The sequence below is a fragment of the Vulpes lagopus genome, chromosome 21, assembly GCF_018345385.1.
Source record: "Vulpes lagopus strain Blue_001 chromosome 21, ASM1834538v1, whole genome shotgun sequence".
NCBI classification, from domain to species: Eukaryota; Metazoa; Chordata; class Mammalia; order Carnivora; family Canidae; genus Vulpes; species Vulpes lagopus.
In genome coordinates, this window is record NC_054844.1 from 24,204,991 (window position 1) to 24,228,682 (window position 23,692).

Here is a 23,692-nt window from a genome sequence, read left to right on the forward strand (position 1 = left end):
AGAGGTGGCTTGAGGTTACAATTAATGACAGAAAACAAGCACTCACATCACTTCTTGCACATACACGTTTGGAGAAGATATTTTTTTAAGATTATATTTTATTTATTCATGAGAGGCACAGAGAGAGAGAGAGAGAGAGAGAGAGAGAGAGAGAGAGGCAGAGACACAGGCAGAGGAGAAGCAGGTTCCATGCAGGGAGCCCGACATGGTACTGGATCCTGAGTCTCCAGGACCAAAACCTCGGCCAAAGGCAGTGCTAAACCGCTGGGCCACCATGGCTGCCCTTGCAGTAGATTTTAAACACCAAAGTGGAGATTTAAGGAAAGGGCTAAGAGAACACAAAGCAAAGGAGTGAGTGAGGTTAAGTTTGGCTAGGATAGTTTTGGAAGTTTTTGAGAGGGGATTTAATTTGGGTTTTGAAGCACAAGTAGGAGGCCTCCAAATAAAGGCTATTCTTCTCAAAGACAAAAATTTGAGAGTACAAAGCATATTCAGGGACACGTGGCAGTTCAGGGCAGCAAGGGCATTAGATACCTATTTCTGGTGGGGAACAGGGAGTCAAAGATGAGATAGAATAGAAGGGGGTGAAATGAGAAGTGAAGGTTTAAGCTTTCATGCCTGTTTCCTGTAATGGGGAGTCCCTGGCCATTTTTACCATACGATTGTGCTGGCAGTATGGCCAGTGCTTGGGGGAAAGGAAGACTGGACAAAGGCCACTGAGTAGATTCTTGCAATAATGTAGGTGAGAGATGATAAAGCCTGAAACTAGGGCAATGATTGTGGGAATGGAGAGAATGGTTTGGATTTCAACAACCATATATTGAGTGCTTACTGCGTGCCAGGTATTGTGCTTGGTGCTGAGCATACGCTGATAAATAGATGACGCTAGCTCTTGCCTTGAAGAAGCTCATTCACCAGGGGACAAAGGTTACCACACCTGGCAGAGCCAGCTAAGAGCTAAAGCATTCGGGAGCTTCAAGCCTTAGCTGCATGTGTTGTGTAATCCATCACCGGTAGAATTCAGAGGGTCCCACTCATTTCTACACAGGTTCAGGAGCCATCGGACAGCTGTTCATCCTCCTTGTTCGGAAACTTAGTCCATCTGCCGGGCTATTGTAGCTTGTTCTCTTTAACTCAGGGGATGGAGAAATAATCAGAATATTGTTTAATTTCAAAGAAGGTATTTAAGTAGATAATTTTTTAACATAGTAAGTTGCAATCATTTAAGATAAGATGGAATTGATATTAACTCTCTTGTCAGGGGAACTCAGTTAATGCTTTAATACCATATCTTATAATTTTATTGTGACAATAAATTCAATCAGCTTCCAAACCACTCTGAGTCTTTTCCCATTTGCAAGCATGGGATGCCAACTGCCTTTGACTGTTTACCACCTGCTGATGTCTCCATGTCACACAGTACCTGGTGTCTGTGTGTACATATACACCAGTATACACACACTATGTCAGGGGTGATATATGCTGTGAGAAAAAAATGAGTAAAAATAAAGAATGATGGGGGAGAACTGGTATTTTATATATGGCCCTTGGGCTGCTCAGGGAGGGCCTCTCTCAAGAAGCAGCATTTGAGCAGAGATCTATTAAAGGCAGGGGGAAGGTGTGGGGTGGGATTGGAATCAGCCATCCAAACACCTAGGGTTGAGGGTTGCAAGCAGATGGATGAGGGAGGACAAATATTCTGGGTAAGCATCAAGCTTGCCCTCTTGGAAGAGGGGACAAGTGTAGATCCAGGAAGTGAAAAGCGGTAAAGGGATAGGAGAGGATGTGCCCATTGATGGGACTGGAGATTTACTCCTTTAACCTGGCATTTTTCATAAGTCATCTGAAAAAAATCCAGTGCAGAGGGATACTGATCACTAGTTGTTACAATAATGATTGGCAAGTGCCTGGGAACTTGTGAGGTTTTATCAGAAGTTTTGAGCACCATAATGGGTGATAAGATTTGTAGATGCGGATCATTGCTGTATCCCCAATGCCTGGCACACAGTAGGAGCTCCACATAAACTTGTTGAGTGCATGTCTGAAGTCTATCTTTGCTTTTTCAGCGCTCGCTTCGGCAGCACATGTATATCTTTGCTTTTTCAACTTTCAGGATATTATTAATAACTGAACTGTCTAGGACATTACGCCCACCTATCATTAAAAGGCAAACAACAATGAATTCATCTTGTGCTCTGTGAACGTCTGTTAGCTTATAGCAGTCTGTCTCCAGGGTGGCACTCGCTGTGCCCTTTACACTGGACAGTACACAACCACTCTATGATGTCTCTGCAAACACTGGCACCTGACCTGTCCAGATATTACTGGCAATGCCAGAGATCGCTTTCCATCACAAGACCAAAACCGTACTTGCAGGAGGTAGTGGTGCTTCCCTACTTTTGTTACATTGCTGGGTGTTCTCGGTTATCTAAAGGGCATCACGAATTCCGAACTCCTTCACACTAATTACTCATTTTAGATCATTTCTAAACACGCATGTATTTAGAAGTCTTGCAAGACCAAATTAACCTCGACACTTCGAAAAACTGGAAGCCTGAGATCGGACCTTTTTTCCTCTTTTTTTTTTTCCCCCCCTAAGCGAAGGGATTTGTAAATAATTTTTTTTTTTTTTAGATCAGACGTTAAAAAGAAAAATCCAAAAAAAAAAAGAAAAGAAAAGAGAAAAATCCATCCCTCCAGCTCCTAACACTGCATTAATTTCCTTCACTTCACTGCACCATGCAGAAGCACTGGTGCGACAAAAAAAAAAAAAAAACAAAAAAAACAAAAAAAACTTCTTTTACCGGATACCCTGCACGGGAGGCCCCGCCGTACTGGACCACACTTAACTAGCTCCTCCGGCGCTTCACCAGCGGGAATTCGGTTGGCAAAACGGAGGCGAGTGCAAGCGGCAGCGCCTCGGGCAGCCGGGACCTCCGCTCCAGCGCCGCCGCCCGGGGCTCCTGCGGCGAGACGCGGCCCGGGCGCGGGGCAGGACGGGGTCTGGCCGCAGTCCCCGCGCGCCCGGGTGTGTCCGCCGCCGCCGCCGCCGCCCCCGCCCCCGCCCCCGCCAGCCCGGGCTCGGCGTCCCCGCCCCCAGGCCCGCCCCGCGCCGCCGTCGACCTTCCTCTAACCCGCGCCGAGGAGGGCGGCTCGGAAACTGCTGTGTCAGAAGGGTTCGAGGAGCCCGGGGTCGGAGCCAGCTTTAATTCGGGAGGAATGACTACCTCGGGCCGGCCCGCTCGGACTCAGCAGGGAGCACCGCGTCGCAGCTGTCGGCAGGGCGCGTCCTCAGCCCCGCCCGGGGCCCTCCCCGCGGCCCGCCCGCCTCCCGCTCCCGGGGCGCCCGCTGCTGGGCCGGGGCGGGGGGGAGGGGGGGCGAGTGCGCACGCGCGGAACGCCGCGAGCGGCCGCCTCCCCGCCCCCGCCCCGCCCCGCCTCACGTGCCGCGCAGCGTGCGCCCGGGCATGTGCGGGCGCACGTGACAGCGCCGCGTCCGGCTCCGGCTCCCTCACCCCGCGCGGCTGTACTTTGAACCCGGGCGTGGGAGGGGGGAAGGGAGGATGGGGAGGGACGCCGGCCGGGACGGGGGGGGGGGGGCGGCCTCCGGGAGCGTGATACCATCCGCAGATTGATCGCTAGGCAACCTGAGAATGCTGCTCTCTCGCCAACCCTAGAGCTCCTTGAAGATCTCGGGGCTGAGGACGTCGTTCCCCCCGCGCTTTAAGGCTCCGCGGGGCAGCGCGGGTGCGGAGACGCAGGGAGCTGGCGTGGGGGGGGGCGGGGTTCCGAGGTGCACGTTGCAAACGCGGAGCTCGGAAATAGAGCCCGGGTCGCGCGCCCTCGAGCCGGCCGAGCTCCCCGGGGGTGCGGGCTCGCCCCAGGTTCTTCACCTGTTGGGTCACGTGAGGAGCACCCAGCTCCCGGGGAGCTGCGCGGAGGAGCCTTGCTCAGCAGATGTGCCCGCGATCCCAGCGCTGCGGAAGGCGTCGTAGGAGGAGAAGTCCTTGTCTTTAAACTGGGGTGTTCTAGGGAATTTTGGGAATTTACCCTAAGTGACAGGTCTACGGGAATTGGCTCCAGGTTGAAGCTCCCGGGTGAAAACTAATGTGCTGAACACAGTCACCGAGCCCGTAAAGCCGCAGGTGGAAGCAGGGTTTCTTAGGGGCTGCGCGGCAGAGCCTCATTACTTCAGTTGTGAAACATTTGATAGTCTAGGCTCACACACGTGCTTACCCACATGTAAAAGGCTTCAGGTTGAAACTGTAGCTAAAGTTTACAGCACCCTAAAAATACCCCACGAAAAAACTGTAGCAAATCGCCCTCTTTCCTACTTCCTCAATTCTGAGTGTTCCTTCTGTCCGGATTCGTGGTTGGCTTTGATCTCTTCTTTCATGGAGCGTCTTTAGAGTCAGCCAGGACCGCATAGAGGCAGAGGTGGAGAGCTCCCCAGGCCGTGTGGGGACTTCTAAACAAAGGAAGGCACACTTCTGAGTCTCTCCAAATTGAGGCAACAGTGAAATTGTAGGGTTCCTTGTAGGGGGCCTTGAATATGGCATCCCCGGCATTTCTGTATCTTTGATTATTGCATGCTCAATGCCATGTTTTAGAAAGGCGTTACCTGACCATCTTTCCATCTCCACCAACAAAACATACTCTGCCTCTTAGGACCTCACATGGACTGGCTCAACTCATGTCATGAGCAAAGCTCAGACTGTCTCCTGTGACCTCATTATTATTGCTATGGGGTAGTAACGTGAAGAGCAGTGGATTCAGAACCAAAACATCTGGTTCCAGTCCTGATTCTGCTGCTTACTGAGCTACGTGACCTTGGACTAGTTGCTTGCTTCAGCTTCCTCCCGGGGGTTTTAAAAAATAGACTTTAGGATTCCTTGTTTCCCTTTAGAACTGCTCTCTCTTTTATTTCCCCTTTGGGTACTGAGTAAAGAACCTGGGTCATCATGCCCTTAAAGGGAAAGAAATCCCCCTTAGTTCCTTCTGTAAGAGAGATAGGTGGTTGAGGTGAGAGCAAGCTGCTTGTGGGGTACTAAGTACTCCCCCCACACACACCTACCACATTAGAAATTATCATGCTATAAATGCTGTTCTTTGCAGTAGGAAATACCATTACCTGCTCCTCAGTCCCAACTTATAGTTCAGGGTCTCAGGAGAAGATGATGGTGAGAGCCAGTACAGCAGTCAAGTTCTAAAGAGACTGAGAAATTAGGAAACCAGTGCTCAGACCTTAGTCAAATGTAACTAATCAAACCCCTGGTGCTCAGCACAGGACCAGAGTATATAAGAACCTTCTCCTTGGAGATGGCTCCATGGCCTCATTCACCCGGCTACTCTAGGCCTCTGACATTTGCAGATGAAGGTAGCCTGCCTCACCCCCTAGTGTTGTATTCACTTCTGTAGAGCACCTACTATGTTGCACTGTCACTTATTTTCATGTGGGTCTGTCACCCCCACTAGACTTTGAGATCTTCAGAGATTATTAATCTTTGGTTTTCCAGCACTATCACAGCACCTCACATATAGTTGGAGCAAAACAAATGCCTGTATCCCCATACCCACTGTTCATTGAATTTTATAGGCTCATGGAGAAAAGTCTGTTGCAATCAGTAGAGAGTCTGAAACCTCTTACCGGAAGCTCTCTGATGGGTGTGTCTAAATTCAGAGGCATCATTCGGGCCTACACACCTCCCTGCCAGCTCCTCAGAATGCCTTTTGCTGGAAACTGCCACCCCAGATTTCCAAAACGCAAAAGTGGAGGACATTATACACCAGAAGCAGGGCCAGGGTCATCATAAATTAAAAAGCTAAATCAGTTTTCACTAATGACCCTCAGTCCCCTATTCCTATCAATCTGAGAGAAAGAAATGATCAAATAAAATAATCCCTTTCTGTCTTGGAAAGGTCTTTATTTGTGGCTAGGTGTGGGATAAAGCCATTAGCAAGCTGCTTTTTTATGTAATAAGATGATCAAAAAATATACAAAATATCTGAGGCTTTTGCGTAAGTGTTCTGATAAGGAACATTGCTGAGAATGTGAAAAAGGAAATAAAGAAAAAAGGTTGTGGGAGAAATGTGTTACTGATTCTACAAGCTCACACAGTTTAAGAAAGTGCCCCTCAGGTACTTCTGTTAGAGCCTATTTATTCTAATTCTAAACACATCTCAAATAGGTACAGTTTTGGTTAAATGGTTTCCCAGGCCACAGTAAGTCAGAGATAGCACATTAGATAAGAGTTGGAGGCAGGCACTCTGACACATCAAGAAGTGACAGCTGGCAGTCTGATCATGAGTAAAGAGACTGAAAAACCTATAAAAAGCAGATATAAGAACTCAAAAAGAATTTAGCGCAGATGACATGTACTCCCAGATGACATGCATAGTGCAAAAGTGATGTTTATCATGGTGACCCTGATTTATTGAGAATGGATAACTACAGATAGTTATAACTATCCGGATAGGGTATTTATTTCTAAGACGTGTAAGACACTTTAGAGGATATGTGTGACATATTTTAGTAAGTTTTCCACTAAAAGAATTGAAGGAAACAGAAAAGATAAACAACATTGGCACTTGAACATAGAAGCTTCAGTTTTCTGAATCACTGTTTCATGGAGCATATATCATTCCCTGAGGCCAGATAAACTGGGTATCACTGAATTCAGAATTTTAAAATATCAGCTTTTGAAAAGGTATAGTTGTACATTTGTTTGGAGTTTCCAATATGGAATCACTGAACTACTGCAAGAAGCCCAATTTTAAGGCAAATATCCAACTCCTTTCTAGGAGCCATTTTTTAAAGTACATGCTGAACATGTTGTTTAGTATAAATCTCATGCTAATTGCAGGAAATATGTGATAATTTCCTGTGAAAATCTATTAAATTTTATGAAAAACTAAAACTTACATTGGACTTCAGCATACACTGTATATCCATTTTTAGCTGATGTAAAGCAACACAGAACTATGGCTATTGATCTGAGGGTCCAACAGATTAAGAATTTTTGTTTAATGAAAAACATTAGATTGCTATCTGAAGTAAAATACTATTATCACAATAGCACAGCCAACTTTCCACATTATAATAGCCAGTGCTCGTAATTGGTATACGAGGGCTCTGTTCACTTCTGTGCAAAGGCCTTAATACGTTTGCCCAGTCTTGTCTTCTAAGGATCTCAACTGGCAATCACCTTCCGTGGAGAGGTTCAAAATTGACCTGTGACACATTCAGAAATTGAGTGAGGCTTCTTTTACCTACTTTTGAAAAAAATCTCATGATGAGCAATAACCAAACTTATGGCCTGCATCGTCAATAACAGAGAACTAAATGAAAAATAGTTTTCACAGTGATAGGAACTAAAACTCATCATACTTTACACAGCTATTAAAATGTAGTTCCTAGTGCCTTGGCTCTTTGTGGAGAAAAGGCCACTTATCAGTTCAATATGAAGTTTGCTGAGAAATATATGTATGTAAAATCAAGTGGCACAATATTATATGCGTACCGTATATATAAAAGCATTAGTAATTCAAGATTCATATTTGTCTTAAATTGAAAAATCACATATATTACAGCACATTTTGGCTAAAATTTCACTACTGCAGGCATAGGACCGTTCTTAGTGAATCATTACTGGAGTCATTACTCCAATGTTTTAATTCATAACCAATTACCAAAATAACAATTTTCAGATGCCACATAGACAGTATTATTTTGCAGTCTGTCATCACTAACTTTATCTTATTATCATTAAGTATATAGGTATTTGGACTAAATGACTGACGCATAAAATCTGGCCTAACCCTGAGGTTTTTTAACTTTATTATACCAAAAGTATACAAATGCTAAAACATATATTGTTCTCTGATTTACTTTGAATTTTTTCTGGTTATGGAACTAATATTATTACCATATGGCATTGCAATGTAGCTCAAAATATTCAAAATGCTACTTTTCCCCATTATTCTGGGTTATACGCTATTTTTCTAAGTTCAGGAAATTACAATGCTCAAAAATCCTACATGGTTTTCTAATGGTAATTTTTATTTCCTTTGTTCTTGTGGTTTACTTGTGATGTTTCATGAATGCTGCCCAATCAAATTCAGTTTCCACGGTTGAAGATGTGGCAGTGGAAGGCAGTTTACTGACCGAGGGATATAGCAGCTCTGGCCTCTTGTGCTGGCTCCAGGTAGCTATTCGTCTGATCTTAGGAGGATATGTGATACCTCTGGGCTTCATATTATAAAATGCAGGGGGCTGGACAAACTGATCTCCGGGCTTGGCTCCACATTCTATGACTTGTAGCTTGGTTGCTGTAAGTCAGCAGAGGGAGCACTTTTTCTACATCTCATAAATTTTGACTATTATTTCAACACCTTTCAAAAACCAAGGGGTTTGTGGAGAACATTACTGAAACTAAAAGTTGACAATCCTTCACGGTTTGTATCAAATCACAAAATTGGTTATGAATCTGAGAAAAGTCTACAAATAATTATTTCTTTTCCTTGAATTCCATGCTTAACTCCCACAAGAGAATTATTTTATAAAGGTTAAGAAGCTAAAAATATAAGAAAAGTTCAGCACCCCTAAATGGTAGATATTTATACTGGACCCAAGGAAGGAGAAATACCAGGTCACACAAAAGACTAGATGGTATCAAGATGAGAAGTGAAAAATTCATCAATCAAAAACATCAACAAATTGGGTCTAACATAAATAGACCATGCCAGTGATCAGTAGGTTTTTCTTTTGTACTTTCCATTGAGCTACATTGGAAACAAGCAGGTAGACATAGTCAGAGCCTGGAGGCTTGTTAAGAAATTGGAAACGTGTGGTATCAAGCCAATGACAAACTTGTATATCTGAGAACGTCAATAACTTTCATCCCTAAACTCATAGATACCTTAAAACTAATTGAGCATGATGTCCTTTTAATTATTAGACAATCTCATATCGTATATTAAATTTTTTATTCCTTAGTAAGAATTTTAAAATCACAAAATAGTGTGGCAATATTTAGGTAATAGAATTTATGGAGTGCTGAAAATACTAGAATATAAAGATAATCTCTAATTCATCTTCACATACTAAAATTTTCTAAACCAGCTGGTTTCTTGCAGACAGTATTTATTTTTTTTTTAATAATTTAAGACAGCATAAGCTTGTACCAAGCATAAGCATTGTAACAAAAGTGCAACTTTTCAGCAAATCCTCCCCAAAAGATATTTTAACTCAAAATATCATTAGCACATAGTTTCTCCCTACAAAAATAGCATGTCAGACATCATTAATTGGATGTATTAACAACTATGTACATAAGAGCCACCTTGTAGGCTAAGAGTTTAACGTTGTTTAAACACAGCGTTTGAGGCAAACCGTAGCAACAGCAGCAGCAAATGCACGAAACTGACTAAAAGACCCAGATATTTTCTTCACTTATAGTCAGACTGTTGTGTCTCACCCCTTACATAACATTCAAGTGAGATTTCTCACAGTGCTACCTTGGCAACAAACTAAAAATATCTAGACAAGGTCTTGGTTTAAGCCTTATTAAAAAAGCTTTCTTTGTGATTATCGGGTATCTGGTTTGGTCTCCAGAAAATACATAGACTTGGAGATAGGAAGGCCTCACAGGGCTTCATTCCACATCTTTACAGCATTTCCAATCAAAAATGACCAGTTGAATGCTTTCCTCCACGTTTGTTATTTAACAGAATATAGGATAAATCGTTTGGGGTTTGTTTTCTTAAGTTCAGTGCACATTCCTTTTTTTTTTTTTTTACAGCAAGATTATAAAAACTTAGGAACATGGTGAATTAAATAATGACAAGGTGGGAAGAGAGGCACCATATATATATATGCGTGTATATATATGCACATATACATATACATATATATATATATGAATGAAATTAAAATGTATCAATTGATTCATGGTCAATTTCTCAATAAAGTGCTAGTAAATGTACCAAGAATGATTCTGGCCTTCCTCATCCATCTCCTTCCCTGACTTAGTTCTGACAATGGCCCAACTCCCTGTCTCTTTAAACAAGAGCAAGTCACTAAGGGATACCATTCAAACCACTTCAGAATAGGCTGCAACGTGTCTGCATCCTCGCTTCTTCCTCTTTGAAAAATATATGCCTTTTAAAAAGCCTGAACATTATAAAATACTGAAGAGTAAATTCAATTCTCAAAGATCCTCATTCTGTTTGTGGAAAGCCTCCTGAAGCAGGTGGGACAGCTATGCGGCAGGCAAATGACAACTACCCGGGGGGCCGGGGCCCGGAGGTCAACCCCTGGCAGCCCCCCCCAACACACACACACACCCCGTTCCCCTACCCTGGTTCAATTAGCTCACCCACAGGAGCACACCCTTCTTACTTCCTCCAGAATTAGGTTCTACATTTAAAAAAAAAAAATAATGGAACATGGCCTAGAGGAAGGCAAAACTTATTCGGGCGAATCCTTGAAAGAAGAAGAAAGTATGGACATCGCAGAGGTTCTTTCGTAGCTGGAGGGGGAAGGAAGGGGCGTTAGTGTGCGCAGGGTGGGGCGGTGAGGGATGAGCAGAACAGGAGCCCCAAATGTACACAAAACACCTGTGTTGTTGTTGTTTTAAAAGCCTGTCGTGCATCTATTACACTTCCTCCCTTAAACACGTTAAGGGCGTTTTAACGTATTAATCGTGTTACTCCGCGGGAGCCCTCGTCCCGCCTGGGGGTGGGGGTGGGGGTGGGCGAGGGCTCAGTGGGCCTCCTTTCCCGGCTGCGGCTGCGAGGGGTCTTCCTGGGCAGCGCTCTCCGGGTTCCCGGGCTCGCGGGCGCCGGCGAAGGCCAGGTGGGTGCGGCCGTGCGGGTGCGGGGCGTGCAGCGCCCCAGGGGGCGCCACCTCGTGCGGCAGGAGGGTCGCGGCGGCGGCGCCGGCCTTCTCGGGAGGGGGCGACAACACCGAGGACAGGCAGGGGAAGGCGGCGGCGGCGGCGGCCGCGGCGGCGGCGGCGGCGGCGGCGGCGGGCGCGGGGATGCCGGGGTACAGCAGGGGGAACGGGGCGGCGGCCGCCGCCGGGTACAGGTACTTCTCCAGGCCGCTCTTGTCCAGGAAGGGCTGCACGTAGGCGGCGGCCGCCGACGGCGAGAGGAAGTAGAAGGGCAGGCAGAAGGGGGCGGCGGCGGCCGCGGGCTGCGCGAAGGGCGCGCCCCCGCCTCCGCCGAACGCCACCAGCGAGCTGAGCAGGGCGGCGTCGGGTCTCAGCAGCGCGGCCGCGGCGGCCGGGTCGGGCCCCAGGAGCGCGGCCGCCGCCGCCGCCGCGCCGCCCCCCAGGCCGCCGCCGCCGCCCCCCAGGCCGCCGCCCCCCCCCAGGCCGCCGCCGCCGCCGCCGCCGCGGGAATCCAGCTTCATCCTCTTGGGCGCCGGCGAGTCCTCCCCGGGGGGCTCCTGCTTGATGGTGACGCGGCCCGCCCCGGAGCCCTTGCCCTTGTCGCGGTCCGGCCTCGCCTCGGCCTCGCCGCCGTAGCCGCTGTCGGTGTCCGTGTCGTTCTCGGCGGCGAGCTCGGCGCTGGGCTGAGTCCGCTGGATGACCGGCACGCAGTGGGCGACGGGCTCGAGCTTCTGCCCCGCGCGCTCCGGGCAGGGGGCGGCCGCGGGCCCCGCGGGGGCGGCGGCCGGGGGCGCGCCGGCGCCTTTGCTCAGGGGGACCTGTTGAGTCAACAGCTGGGGGGTGGGCAGGAACTGGGCGGCCACGGCGTGCAGGTGGTTGATCAGCTGGACACACCGCTGCTCCCTGGGCGTCCAGCTCTCAAACCGGGAGAGGTATTGCAAGACTTCTTTGGCGCATGTTTGAAATCCCGAGTGGAACGCATCCAAGTCGGACTGAATGGGCGATTTCAGAGATCGCTCCCCTAGGACGGGGAAGGGGTGGGGGTGGGGGTGGGGGCAGAGGCATGGAGGCAAGAAGAAAAATACCGACGTTAAAACATCTGCTTATCACGTGGGCCCTACATTGACTAAAGTGATCTCGGTTTTTCTTCTGTATTCGGGTGATATAATCCACCGGTTGCCGGGGGTGTGTGTGTGGGGGGGGGGTGGGGGAGAAAGGGGAGGGGTGGCGGGGGTGGGGAGCAGAGGGGGGGCGCTCCACTCCCTGCTGGAAAACCAAAGTGGAGAGCGCAACCGCCACTTTAAATAAAAATCTGATTCCTCCGAGTTCTGCTGAAAGCCTCTAGGATGCTTCGGGAAATGGGCACTTTCCAATGAAGGGAAAGTCTAAAGCAATTTAACAAATGAGAGTGAGCCCCGTGGGCCCAAGGAAGGAGGTGGGGGTGCGGGTGCGGGTGGGGGTGGGGGTGCGGGTGAGGGAAGAGTCCTAAACACTGCCCCTCTGTGGGCTGCCCGGCTTCATCAGGGTGGGTTGGCCTCCCTGAACTGACTTACCATTCTGTAAAGCAATTATCTTCTGATGCTGCTGCTCGGTTAAGGCTGTTAAAGCTTTTAAGTGTTTCAAAGTTAATTCCAAGACTACCGCTTTCTCCAGATGCCCCAGAGTCTGCAGGGTGCAAAAGAGAAGGGGGCACTTGGTTACTTAAAAACACACATTTGGCTTGATTGGCTCTCCACTCAGCACAGCAACTTAAGCAAACATTCTGAAAGAAGTACTATTCCTATACTTCTTGAGCTTTCCAGAAGACGGGTTATACATGATTTCTTGCCTTCAGCTTGTGAGCACCTACTCTTGAGTTTGTGGGAAACTCTACACTATAGCACAAGTTGTAAGGCATATGATATTTACATTTATTCTTATATCTCTGGGAGTAGTACCAAGCTATTAACACGCCCTTGGAGAGCAGCAAAGAATGAAAATGTGTCTCTTACTGTCAACTTCAGATGTTCAGGCAGTAAATCTTTCAGCTGAGCAATGCATTCATTAATTCGATCTCTTCTTTTCTTTTCTATTAATCTGTGCGGTAATTTGTAGGTATCCTTAATATACGACAGTCATGGAAGAAACAAAACAATAAGCTAAACATTTATTGGATAAAACAATACCCCCCCCCCCCCGCCCAGAGCCCCATATTATGTGATAAACTATGCCCAAGAAACCTTTCCTCTGGACTGTTCTGAAATGCAATTTGAATTCAGGTATGATGTTTAATCTCCCCCTGAGAGTATCCAGCAAACCACTTAAAATTCACAGTTGGGGAAGCTCAAGGGCTGGAATATATTTGCGGGCAGAGCTTCGCTGTGAAATCAATGGCCCTAATTAACTATCCAGGCAGGTTATGGGGAACATCGGAAACTTACACTTACCTTGCTATCGTCTCGCTTCATGCTCCTTTTGGGCTTACACATATACAAAGAGGAATAGTCCAGTCTGCAAAACAGAAATCAGCATCAGGCACCCACTCGGGGAGGGGCACTGCCCTTGCCCGCTCCATACCACTTTCTGGAGAAGAAGAAGAAGAAGAAGAAGAAAAAAAAAAAAAATCAAACTGAAGCCTAGACAGATATTCGCAAGGGTGCGTGCACCTTACCCTATAAAATCTCTATGTTCCAGTAACTGTCTCTCTTGCAAATGAGGAATTCCTTCGTCCATGTTCAACCGCTGTCCGTTTCCTCTGTTTCGATTTTTTGGGGTTCTGTTCTATAATCTGCGGGACGGTAGCTTTGGGAGATCTTGGGGGGATCTGTGCGTCTCCAGCCTCTCTCTCTCTCTCCCTTCTTCAGTGCAGTGTTGAAAGTGTGAAGCAGTTGGTTCCCCCCCTCCCACCGCGCTCGCTCGCTCGCACACACGCACACACACGCACGCACACTCGCGCCGGCCCCACTGCGCTGGTAGTTTGCTCTCACTCCGGGCAGTGTTTGGCCACAGGGCACGCGCGTCGCCGGCCAGACCAGCACCCAGCTCACGTGCGGAACGTACCATCCGCGGTCCAGCCCGGAGGGGGGCGGGGGAGGAGGGGCCGGGCCGGGAGGGGGTGTCGGGAGCGGGCTGCGAGGGAAGGCGAGCGAGCGGCGGGAGGGGGCGGGGACACCTGATCAGGGCCACCGGAAAGGAAAAACAACTTCGGCCAAGCTATTCATCTTCCCAAAGGCGTTGCAGTCGGCTGGGGGAGGGGCGGGGGCGGAGGGGCGAGGGGGAGGGGCGCGGGGGTGCGGGGCCGCCAGGGCTTCCTCGGCTCGGAAACGCTACTCCTTCGCTCGGGCCGTCATTACGGTGTAGGAACGCGAACGTGGCTTTTTTGCTTCGCCACCGCCTGCACGGCTGGTTCGGACCCGAGAAAGGAAAGAGAAAGAGAATTCGCGGTGGGCAAACTTCAGTCCCGGAGGAAGATCTGGAGACTTGTTTGCTCCCCGTGGCTCGGTGGCCTGGGGGTGGGGGGGTGGGGGGGTGGGGGGGGAGGGGAGGACCCCTTGGCCCTGGTTGGGAGTTGCCCCCTAATGGGGCAACTTGAAATCCCCTCCCCGAAGGATTTAAAAATAAAGGAAAATGTAGTCACTGGGTCAGAATGTCGCAATCCAAGTGTCTTTCGGCGACAACGGTGTCCCTGGGCCACCCGAACTTCCCGCAGCAGCCGGAATTGCGGTGCCACTAATCACAGAAGCAGATGACGACGTTCGGGGCCTCTGGTGCTCCCGGAGGAACGGGGGGGGGGGAGGGGGCACGAGGGGGGCTGCGCGGAGCTGCGGTGCCGCATTCTCCGTCGCCCCCCCCGCCTCGCGCGGGGCTGCTGCGTGGTCCCCCTCCCCCCCCGTGTGATAAGCGACGCCGGGAGTGTGCGGAGCCCACGTTTACTACCACCGGCACCTCCAGAGCCTCCCTCCTTAATCCCGTCGCGAACGGGCGCCAGCACAGGGCCGGCAACGTGAGCCGACCTGCCGCGCTGCCACATCACCGCGCGGGGAAGCCGTGCGCGCGCGCGCTCGCCCGGGAGCAGCGGCGCCCGGCGCGGGGAAGCACACGGCGGCGCCCGCCGGGCCACCTTTCCGCGGAGCCATCCCGGCAGCGTGACTCACTGCCAGCGAGAGTTACCGAGAGGTGCCCGCGGAGGCGCCCCGCCCACGCCGCCGGCGCAGGGGGCGGCCGGGGGCGGCCGGGGAGGGCTGGTCCCGCGGGACTCCCGGGGCTGCCGCGGCGCGCGGGCGGTGCGCGGGGCCGGGCGTCTGCGGGTCTCTCTTACATAAGCGGATGGGATCGGTGGGAAACCTGAGGTCTTTCCTGCCTGCGGCGAGTCAGGCTCACGTTCCTCTGGGTTATCCCCGAAACCGTCCTCCGTGCCAGCGGCGCACGAAGCGGGGGGGAGAAGCGCGCCCGGGGCACGCGCACCGGGGAGAGCGCGGAGAGCGGGGACTCGGGCCGTCGCTACGTGTCTGCCCCCCCCGCCCCGCAGAGCGCGGGTTCCGGGGACGGATCTGGGTCGCGGGAAGCGGCGGCTGGGAGGAGGTCACGTGTCTGCGGGAGTCGCGTCTGCCCCGGCCTCCGGGAGCCGCCGGGGCCGCGGCCAGGCGCGCGCTGCTGCAGTCTCCCGAGTCCTGGGCGGGGGCGCGCCGCGTCTGGCTTCGTGACTCCCGCGGCGGCGGCGGCGGCGGCGGCGGCGGCGGCGGCCCAAGCTCACCCCGGCTGGAGGAGACGCTCGCGGGCCGTCCGCTGCGTCTGCCGAGAGGGCCCTGTCAGGTGTCGCCGCTTCTCCAGGCGCGGGGACTGGGTTGCCCCGAACAGGCGCTTGCACAGTGATAATACTTAAGTGACGTTGACACACTGATTTCACTTTAAACCTCGATCCAACCTGTCCCTTGTTTCCTTCCAAGTCACTGGGATGTTAATTCTCTTTAGTGGGGAAGGTGATTTGATGCCCTAAAAGCGGCCTTGCCCTGCAGTAGTACTGTCTGCTTGCTCTAAATGGACCAAAAAAGGGGGAGGGGGTTGGGGGGGGGAGATACCTTTAGGGTGAAACCTCCCCTTCCTTACAGGTTTGTGAACGTTTGAAGGAGGAAGAGGGTGTAAGTGCGTGTTCCACAGCTAAGTGCTCATCTGTGAAGGAGAGTTAGAATATTCGGTGAACACAAAGGCCGGATCACTTCATCTTGGCCTTGTCGGTAGGGCAGACCTGACACAAGGCAGGCGTCTGACTAGGGCAAACCGAAGGGCCTAATTCCGGGACGGCCTCTAAAGCAATTTAGAATAAGAATCAAAAAAGGAGAGAAGACTAGTGGATCATGGGCGGGTTAAGTTTGGCTGTACACTTCTCATAATTGGAAGACAGAGGCCTGTTGCTGCAAAGAAAGCCTTTTGTGTTGTTACCTGGACCTCTTCATCCTGTCCCAAGCTTCTCTACCATACCTGACATTTTGGTGTTCTCTTCTACTCCCTTCTCTTTCTGAGGCCCAGCCCAAACTGCAGAGGGAATCCTTTCCAATTTTTGCTTTCCTTCGTGATTCTCAGTCTTTACTTCTGTCTTTGCTTTCCATGCCCGCCTTTTTACTCCTTTCTCTTGTTCTTTTCCTCTTTTCCCTTATGTTTTCCTTGTCCTACCTCTTCCCCAGGAAATGTCCGCTTTTGTTGTTCCTCTGTAGTTTTTTCTTTTATCTCTTATTTGTTTTTTTTTTTTTTTGTCTTTTTTTTTTTTAATTGTCCACCTGGATAACTCTTCTTGCTTATACACTTCCTTTAAAACTTGAGTCAGAGTCCTTGACTCAGATTCTTGCCTTCTGGACTATCAGGCATAGTTTAATGCCTCCTAATGTCCTTTGGCTGCAAGGAAGGTATAACAATAGCTAACAACTATATGGCATTTATAACGAGAGAACCAGAAAATCCCTCTAGGGGCTTTTTATGTATGAACTCATTCATCTTTTCCATCATGTTATAAGGTAGATCCTATAGTTCCGTCCATTCTACAGATGACAAAATAGATATGTAGAGAGACATAAATAAGTGTGCCTATGCTCCCAGAGCTGGGATTTAAGCACAGTGGGCTCCAGAGTCTGTGCTCTTAACTATTATTACTCCTTGTTCGGCTAATAGGGCTAAGATCTGAATGTTAACTAGCTGTATCTTAAAAACACAGGTGTTTTAAGCAATTTACCAGTGTCATTGTCCACATTTGCTGTAGTGTGTCTGTATTGGGGGGGAGTGATGTTGGAAGAGAGGTAGGGAAGGGAGCGATGTTAGCATTGGAATAGATGGCAGGCAAAGAAAGGTATGAGAAAAAGAAGGTTGGCAGTCTTTTGTCAGGGAGTGATTCCATTGGCATCTAGCTCCAAATTTATTGATTTAAGCCCAAATCTCCTAATTAATTGTTATAATTTCATACAGATGGACACATGGAAGTACAGTGTAGAAAAGGCTAACGGTGACCAGCTGTTCACCATCTCTACTGAACAAACCAAGCCGAACTCTAATGTGAAGATTTCAGGTTAGTAATAGCAAAAGTTCACCTGTGGTGAGGTTAGAAAGGGGGAAAAAAATCCCGTCTAACAAAGGAACAGAAGACTAGAATGCCCTCTTTGGGTATGTTTAAAAATAGGTTGAGTCTTATCTTTTTAGGAAGGTTTAATGCTGTCCTGCTGAAAGCCAAGGAGATACAACATGAGCTTGAAACCCCTTTGAGCCTATAATTAGAGAACTTTGTGATGGCTTGCTTTCAATTAAAGATACCCATCTTTCTCCTTTTAATAGGTGACAGGGAAGCTGCTCCCATTGCTTTTCTTTGGTTAAGTAGGGAAATCACTACCTATAGAGAGCCTCATGAAAGGGAACACTTATCCTGGTTCCCACCTCCTCCCCCTCACCCCCCCGTAAGTATTCTGAATGCTACACTCATTATATTCACCTTGTGACTTTGGAAGGTCTTATCATGTTTGCTTGCAAAGTCTTGGATTTCCAGCAGAAACTGAACTCTCCTGAGAGGATTCAAGTTTCCAGAGAGAAGAGAGGTTTCCTGCCGCTAGGGTTCTGCAAGCCCTACCGCTCTCTGCTCTCCGGGGAGGTGACCAGGGTGTTTTGGGACTCAGGGTCCATTCAAACTAAGCCTGTATCTCTAATAATAGCCTTAAAGACCCCAGATCTGCCCAAGGGTGTGGAGCTTTTTGCCTGTCCTGCTGTGACAGTGCCCCCTCCCCCATTAGGTGGGCAGATACCTTCCTTAATCACCTGTTTTGGGTGGTGGACAGAAAGTTTACAGTCACTCTACATCATTTTACATCAAAAGGGGAAATGCATCCCATGAAGCAGAGTTCATAAAAATCTGAAGTGAAAAGTTTATGGTTGATGCTAAAATGAAGGTGGGGGGCAGAATGGGATGATAGGTTAGGGGTAGCGAGAGCTTCCCCTAGAATCCTTTCTCTGGGCATGGACACTGCTCTCAGTGGAGAAAAGTTAGTGTTGTCAGGCACAACGCACAAGAAGACCACCTCATAAAAGGGTCTGAGAAGGGAGGGAAACCCCAGTGCTCCTCACCAGAAGCCAAATGCACCTTTTAAATATTGATAATACTGTTTTGTGAAGGTACCAGATTTAAAATCCTAGAATAGAAGGTTGGGTTTTGCAGCTCCATACTCAGCAAATTAGCAGGAACAGTACCAGTGTCTCTGTTTAATTTGTAAAAAAAAGTTAAGTCTTTCAGTAGACTACCAATTAATGTGTCTGTGGTTGTAAACATACACATGAATCACGTTAACCCTGCTCAAGAAGTTTATATGCTTACTAGTCTTTACGTAGTACCAAGGAGCAGGTAATATGAAGTATAGGAAATGAATCTTATTACTGCTGAAAGCTTTGCATTTTTGTATTTATGTGATTATCATGAACACTCATGGAGGTTGTCCTGAATTTAATATATGCTTCAAATTCCTAGAGTGGTCACATCAAAAGACGACTGGGAGAGAGACAAGACCTCAGTGTCTCTGGGTGCTCATGTGCTTAAAATTCTGATTGAATCCAGAAAAGTAGAGTGAGGAGCACGTGACAAATCCATAAGGATTTCCACAAAGCGCTCCTTACCTTTCTCTGGATTCTCCTGGACTAGCTGAATAGTGGAATCCAGAGAGGCTGCATAGAGATGGGGTCTTTTGACTCCTTTTTTCCCCCCCTTCCTACTGCTGATGAAAATCTGTAAAAGTTTTCAAAGAGATACATGTGTATGCATTGTGAAACATGAATAGGAATAAGATATACTGAACAACCATTTATCTCACCTGCCTGTTATAGGCATGGCCCCTGAACACTCATTTTCAGGTGGTGTCTGCCCAGTGCAGAGAGCTGTCTGCTGAGTCTGGTACTTTATAAAGGCAACACAAAGACTGGTTAAGGAAGATTGAATCTACACTTAGACTATTGGTGACATGTATTCAACGGTTAACTTTTTTTTTTTCAACAGTTAACTTAAAGCAAGAATTCATATCTAATTATCCAAAAAAGTAATATGGTTCTGATATGAACTTATAATCCTCATTGACAAGGAAACTGATGGGAATCTAGGCTAGATGTCTCAGTTAAGATCTGTGTTTGAGCTCTTATCAATTCCAGCCAGTAACTCCCTGTGTACATCTGTGTCCAATCCTATTACAGGAGTGCTAGAAATACAGTTTTCTAGTTGAGGTGCTCCAATAATGTAGGGGTTCTTTTGGTACAAAGGGAGCAGAGAAGGGACATTGGGTTGGCACTAGCCATCTCTGTGGTGGTCTGACTAAAGGAAATGGCTTGTTCAGGTCCTCTTCTTTTTTTCATCAGTGGGTCTTTTTTCTCTTCTATGCCATATGTGTTGGCAGTGTCCCTTTATTGTATGAGGGTATTTAATACCACTTTCTGAAAAATTTCAGTCTTTCCATCTGCAGTTGCACAAACTTAACTAACTCCTTAAGCACATGCTTTTTAACATCTGTATTCTTAAGTGCTAATAATTACAGAAATCTGCTTAGAGAGGGAATTGAACAGGGTTTGCTCTTCTTCCTGTAGAATGCAAATTGCAGCTGCATGTTTTCTGGGAAGTGATTGTCTTCCTTTTTATGTAGCAGCATCTGTCCTCTGGTTGTTCTGTCTCCATCGCTTTGCCTTCCGCCCCTGGCATTTGGGTTGAAGAAAGCAACCCCCAGCAGAAATGCCCTCTCCCACGGTTTCCACCTGCATGTAGCTGGGACTTTGCTCTTCATCTACATCTACTTCCAGCCACACTGGTGTGTGTGTGTGGGGGGGGGGGTGCGGGGAGGGTGGCTGCAACAGCTTCAGGGTCAGAAGATTAGAAGAGCTTTGTGGTTAACTCGGGTTCCTAAGTAGATGAGGGAGGAGAGAAGAGGGAGGTAAGTGCAGTAGAATGGGAATGGAGGGGCCAGTCTCCGGGGTTGGAACTGAGACTGAACCCTAGAAGAGAATGTGTCTCTGGAGCACCTTAGTGTGCACAGATATTCAGGCAGTTGTCCTACCAACCTTACTTAGTTCTCTCAACTCTTTGATCTAGGCACCACTAAGTCCACTTTGTAGATGGGAAAACTCAAGTTTAGAAACTTTAGGTAATTTGTCATTGCCATGTAGTAAATAGTGATGTCAGGCAACAGGGACTCTAAGGCCTGAGGTGAGCTGCTGGGTGTTGTCACTGGCTGGAGTTCTAACAGCCATCTTCTCCTCTAAACCCTGGAGGGATTCCCCCCACCCAAGCCATCTACATGCCTCCAGGATATGAGAGTCATCGCCAGAGGCCAGTTAGAGTTGTTGAGAGTTGAGGAAGGTGGTGGGATGAGGCATTCTCGACCCTGTGCAGTGGTGTCCTGACATATGAGTTGGAATTCTGGGTGGATCTCCCCACAGACAGACATGTGGATGAGAACTGTGGTTCATCCCCTGAAATATTTATTGTGCTGATAGATACTGTGCACCGGGCATAGTAGGGATTCAATACTGAGTCTTGTCTTCAATGACCTTACAATCTAACAGATCATAATTTCTCAAAGAGGAGAGATCACTAAGAAAGCTGAGTAGTTATTCTAAAGCCGTTTCATGTTCCAAAGGCAGTGCTCAGAAGCCTCGTCTTTGGTGCATTTGAGATACACTTACAGCTATGCTTTTCTAGTAATGCACTTTAGAAATCATTCCAGAAAGTATAATCAGTGACCTCAGCCTATGGGTAAGCCTTGTTCTCTGGTAATCAAAACATCCCTGGATGGAGAGAAGGGCAAGGCAAATGCTGTCTGCCCTGCTCCGGTAAGCTGTCTAGACCATCATTACCCTCTGCCACTCTGGCCTACCTCCCTGATATCGGTGGGAAAGCCCCTTCAACAGCATCCTCTACAAGTATATACAACTTCATGTTATATGCTCTTGATCTGCTGTTTGTGATTGGGTCTTCTCCCAGTGACATGCCTTGTTACCTCTTTGTGTGACTTAGCGCTTGAACTTTCCTCTTTGGTAATCGAATACAAACTTCGCCCTGTGGATTAACATTTGGTTTTCCTTGTTGGTGCTCCACACCCTCTGGGGTCTCTGGTAAGAAGCTCCTGCTCCATCCTAGTCCCTCAGCCCTCACTCTGACCCCCGTTGCTTGGTCCTTGCCCCAGGTTGAAATTTGGACACAGTGTGGTTTAACTGATTTTCTCTGCTCCAGAGCAGGCTAGAACAGTTTTGAAAAACATGATAATTCATTATGGTGGCTCATGACCTCTAGAGTAGAGATTTTCATATCCTGCAAAAGGGCATATCTTCTTCACTATCATGCTGTCAACTTCCTTAGTTCATTTTTTTGGCTTCTGCTCTTCCATCAGGAAAGAGACCAGTCTGGGTTGGCAGTTTGGGGCAATGTCAACATCCTTTTCAGCTCTATGGACCGGATGGCAAATTTAGCAGGATTGCCTGACCTTAAAACCAAAATGTAGTAGTCATTTTTGGCCTCTTCATCGCCCTTACTCCTCCCATTTAATTACTAATGACGTCCTATAGATTCCACTTCTTTTTTTTATTATTATTTTTTATTTTATTTTTTTAATTTTTATTTATTTATTTTTTTTAGATTCCACTTCTTAAACATACATTGAATCTATCTTCTTTCCTATCCTCAGTGCCTATACTCTAGAACAAGCCCTCCTAATCTCTCCCTCAAATACTGAGAAAACTTAACTGCCTAGCAGTTAGGGTGTAGTATGGAAAACCAAAACTGCCTTAGATATTTCAGGTAGGAGAGACTTAACAGGAGGGATTAGAAGTGTGCATAACCTTTGGATGCATGAGTTGGAGTAATCAAGAGTGCATAAAAAACTGCTGCTGACCTTCAGGAAATGTTGACAGTCAGAAGGTTCCGGGAAACCTGGATGCCACTGAGCTCAGCTGCCTGCCTTGCTGAAAGGCTGACTTGCAGGAGCTTGCCTGGGAGCCTCTGTAAACCTCACATCCGCACACAGCTGCACTGAAGGAACATGGTGCGTCTTTTCTGCTTTCCGCATTTTCTGCTTTCTGTATCTTGCACAAAGGCCTCTGATGGGCACAGTCTGAGCTGGAACCCTGCAGGCAAGGGATAGTGGGAAATGTCATTCCTAAGTCCCTCACCTGGGACAAGAGCCAAGTGTAGAAGGCAGTGGAACTGGTGTTGTCAGCAGGCATCTCCTACTGCATATCCACCGTGTATGCCCACCTTCTCCCTCCACTACACACTGAATTCACTCTTACGTTATGACCAGAGCCATCTTTCTGTCCATGTCATTCCCTTGATCAAAACCCCTTGTTTCCCATTCCCATGAGGCTAAACAAAAACAAAAACTCTTCGGCAGCCCGAGAGACACTGTGTATGATTTGGCCCCTGCCTGTATCATCTTCCGTCTCACCTCTCATTTCTCTTTCTTTTCTATGCTCCAACATGCCAGCCTTCTTTCAGTTTTTCATTTTTCAGTGTATTCTACTTTCAGGCCCCTCCTTCATGCTGTTCCAGCCGGTTGCAGTGCTTCTCCCCGCCCCTCCTACATTTCCAACCCCGTTCAACTCTCTTTCACCCACTAATCCTTCAAGCCATCAGAAGTATCACTTTCTCCAGGAAGCTTTCTCTGAGTTCCTAGAGCAGATTTGTCTCCTTCTGTAAGCTCCTTTGAACCTTATAATTCTCTTTCATAACACTTATATTGTTGGAAAGACTCATGAGACTTTTCAATGACTATATTCCCCACTAGTTTGTAAGCCCCCTGGGGACAGACACCTGAGTTGTTGACTGACGAGTCTGCAGTACTCAGGACAGCATTAAGCACAGAACAGATGCTCAGCTGTTTTTTGAATGACTCCTGCAGGTGCGCCACCAAGTCATCTATGAACTGAAGGCTTGTTTGAGGAAAGGGCTTGAATGACAAGTCATAACCCAGTCACAAGGCCTTAGAAGAGTCCTCATAGCTTCTACAGGTGGGGATATAGTGTTGGCTCCTACTGTCCCTTCCTCCCCTGAGGACGTTCATATATTAATGTGGCTCTTATGGGTAGGAGCACCCTCACTCCACTTAGGGCACTGTGAATTTCTTTCCTGGCCTTACCAGGCATGCAAAGACTAGCAAGTAGACAACATGAAGGATCATAAAGTGCTCCTGATGTAGCAGGAAACCCAGGAGGCTGGCATGGGCGTCAGTGGAATGGCAGGCAGTTCTGTTGGGGGTAGAACTCTGGAACTGCTGTTGGTCCCTGTGCCAGGGTGGACATGGCTGTGCCCAGGAGGCAGTAAA

General features: G+C 48.2%; 2 protein-coding genes across 4 annotated transcripts in view; one reads left to right on the plus strand and one right to left on the minus strand.

Moving 5' to 3' along the window:
- Positions 1-8,968: 8,968 nt before the first annotated feature.
- On the minus strand, positions 8,969-15,003 carry BHLHE41 (basic helix-loop-helix family member e41). Of its 2 annotated transcripts, XM_041736489.1 has the most exons (6): positions 14,512-15,003; positions 13,546-14,276; positions 13,322-13,457; positions 12,887-12,994; positions 12,449-12,560; positions 8,969-11,916 (listed from the first exon to the last, which is right to left on the minus strand). In XM_041736489.1, exons 3-6 carry the CDS (start codon positions 13,361-13,363, stop codon positions 10,763-10,765), a joined length of 1,416 nt encoding a protein of 471 aa, XP_041592423.1. In that variant the 5' UTR covers positions 13,364-13,457; positions 13,546-14,276; positions 14,512-15,003; the 3' UTR covers positions 8,969-10,762. The 2 variants fall into 2 exon arrangements, with proteins under 2 accessions (XP_041592423.1, XP_041592422.1); XM_041736488.1 differs by lacking the exon at positions 14,512-15,003 and having other exon boundaries at positions 13,322-13,385; positions 13,546-13,714.
- Positions 14,620-23,692, plus strand: part of LOC121480159 (phosphofurin acidic cluster sorting protein 1-like) — a 55,654-nt gene continuing 46,581 nt past the window's right edge. Inside the window, exons 1-2 of one of the 2 annotated variants that reach the window (XM_041736490.1) lie at positions 14,620-15,050; positions 17,328-18,543. In XM_041736490.1, the coding sequence (XP_041592424.1) occupies positions 14,620-15,050; positions 17,328-17,352 (456 nt within the window). In that variant the 3' untranslated portion in view covers positions 17,353-18,543. Of the gene's footprint in view, positions 15,051-17,327; positions 18,544-23,692 lie in introns of those variants that run through there. The other variant, XR_005984896.1, reaches the window with a different exon arrangement.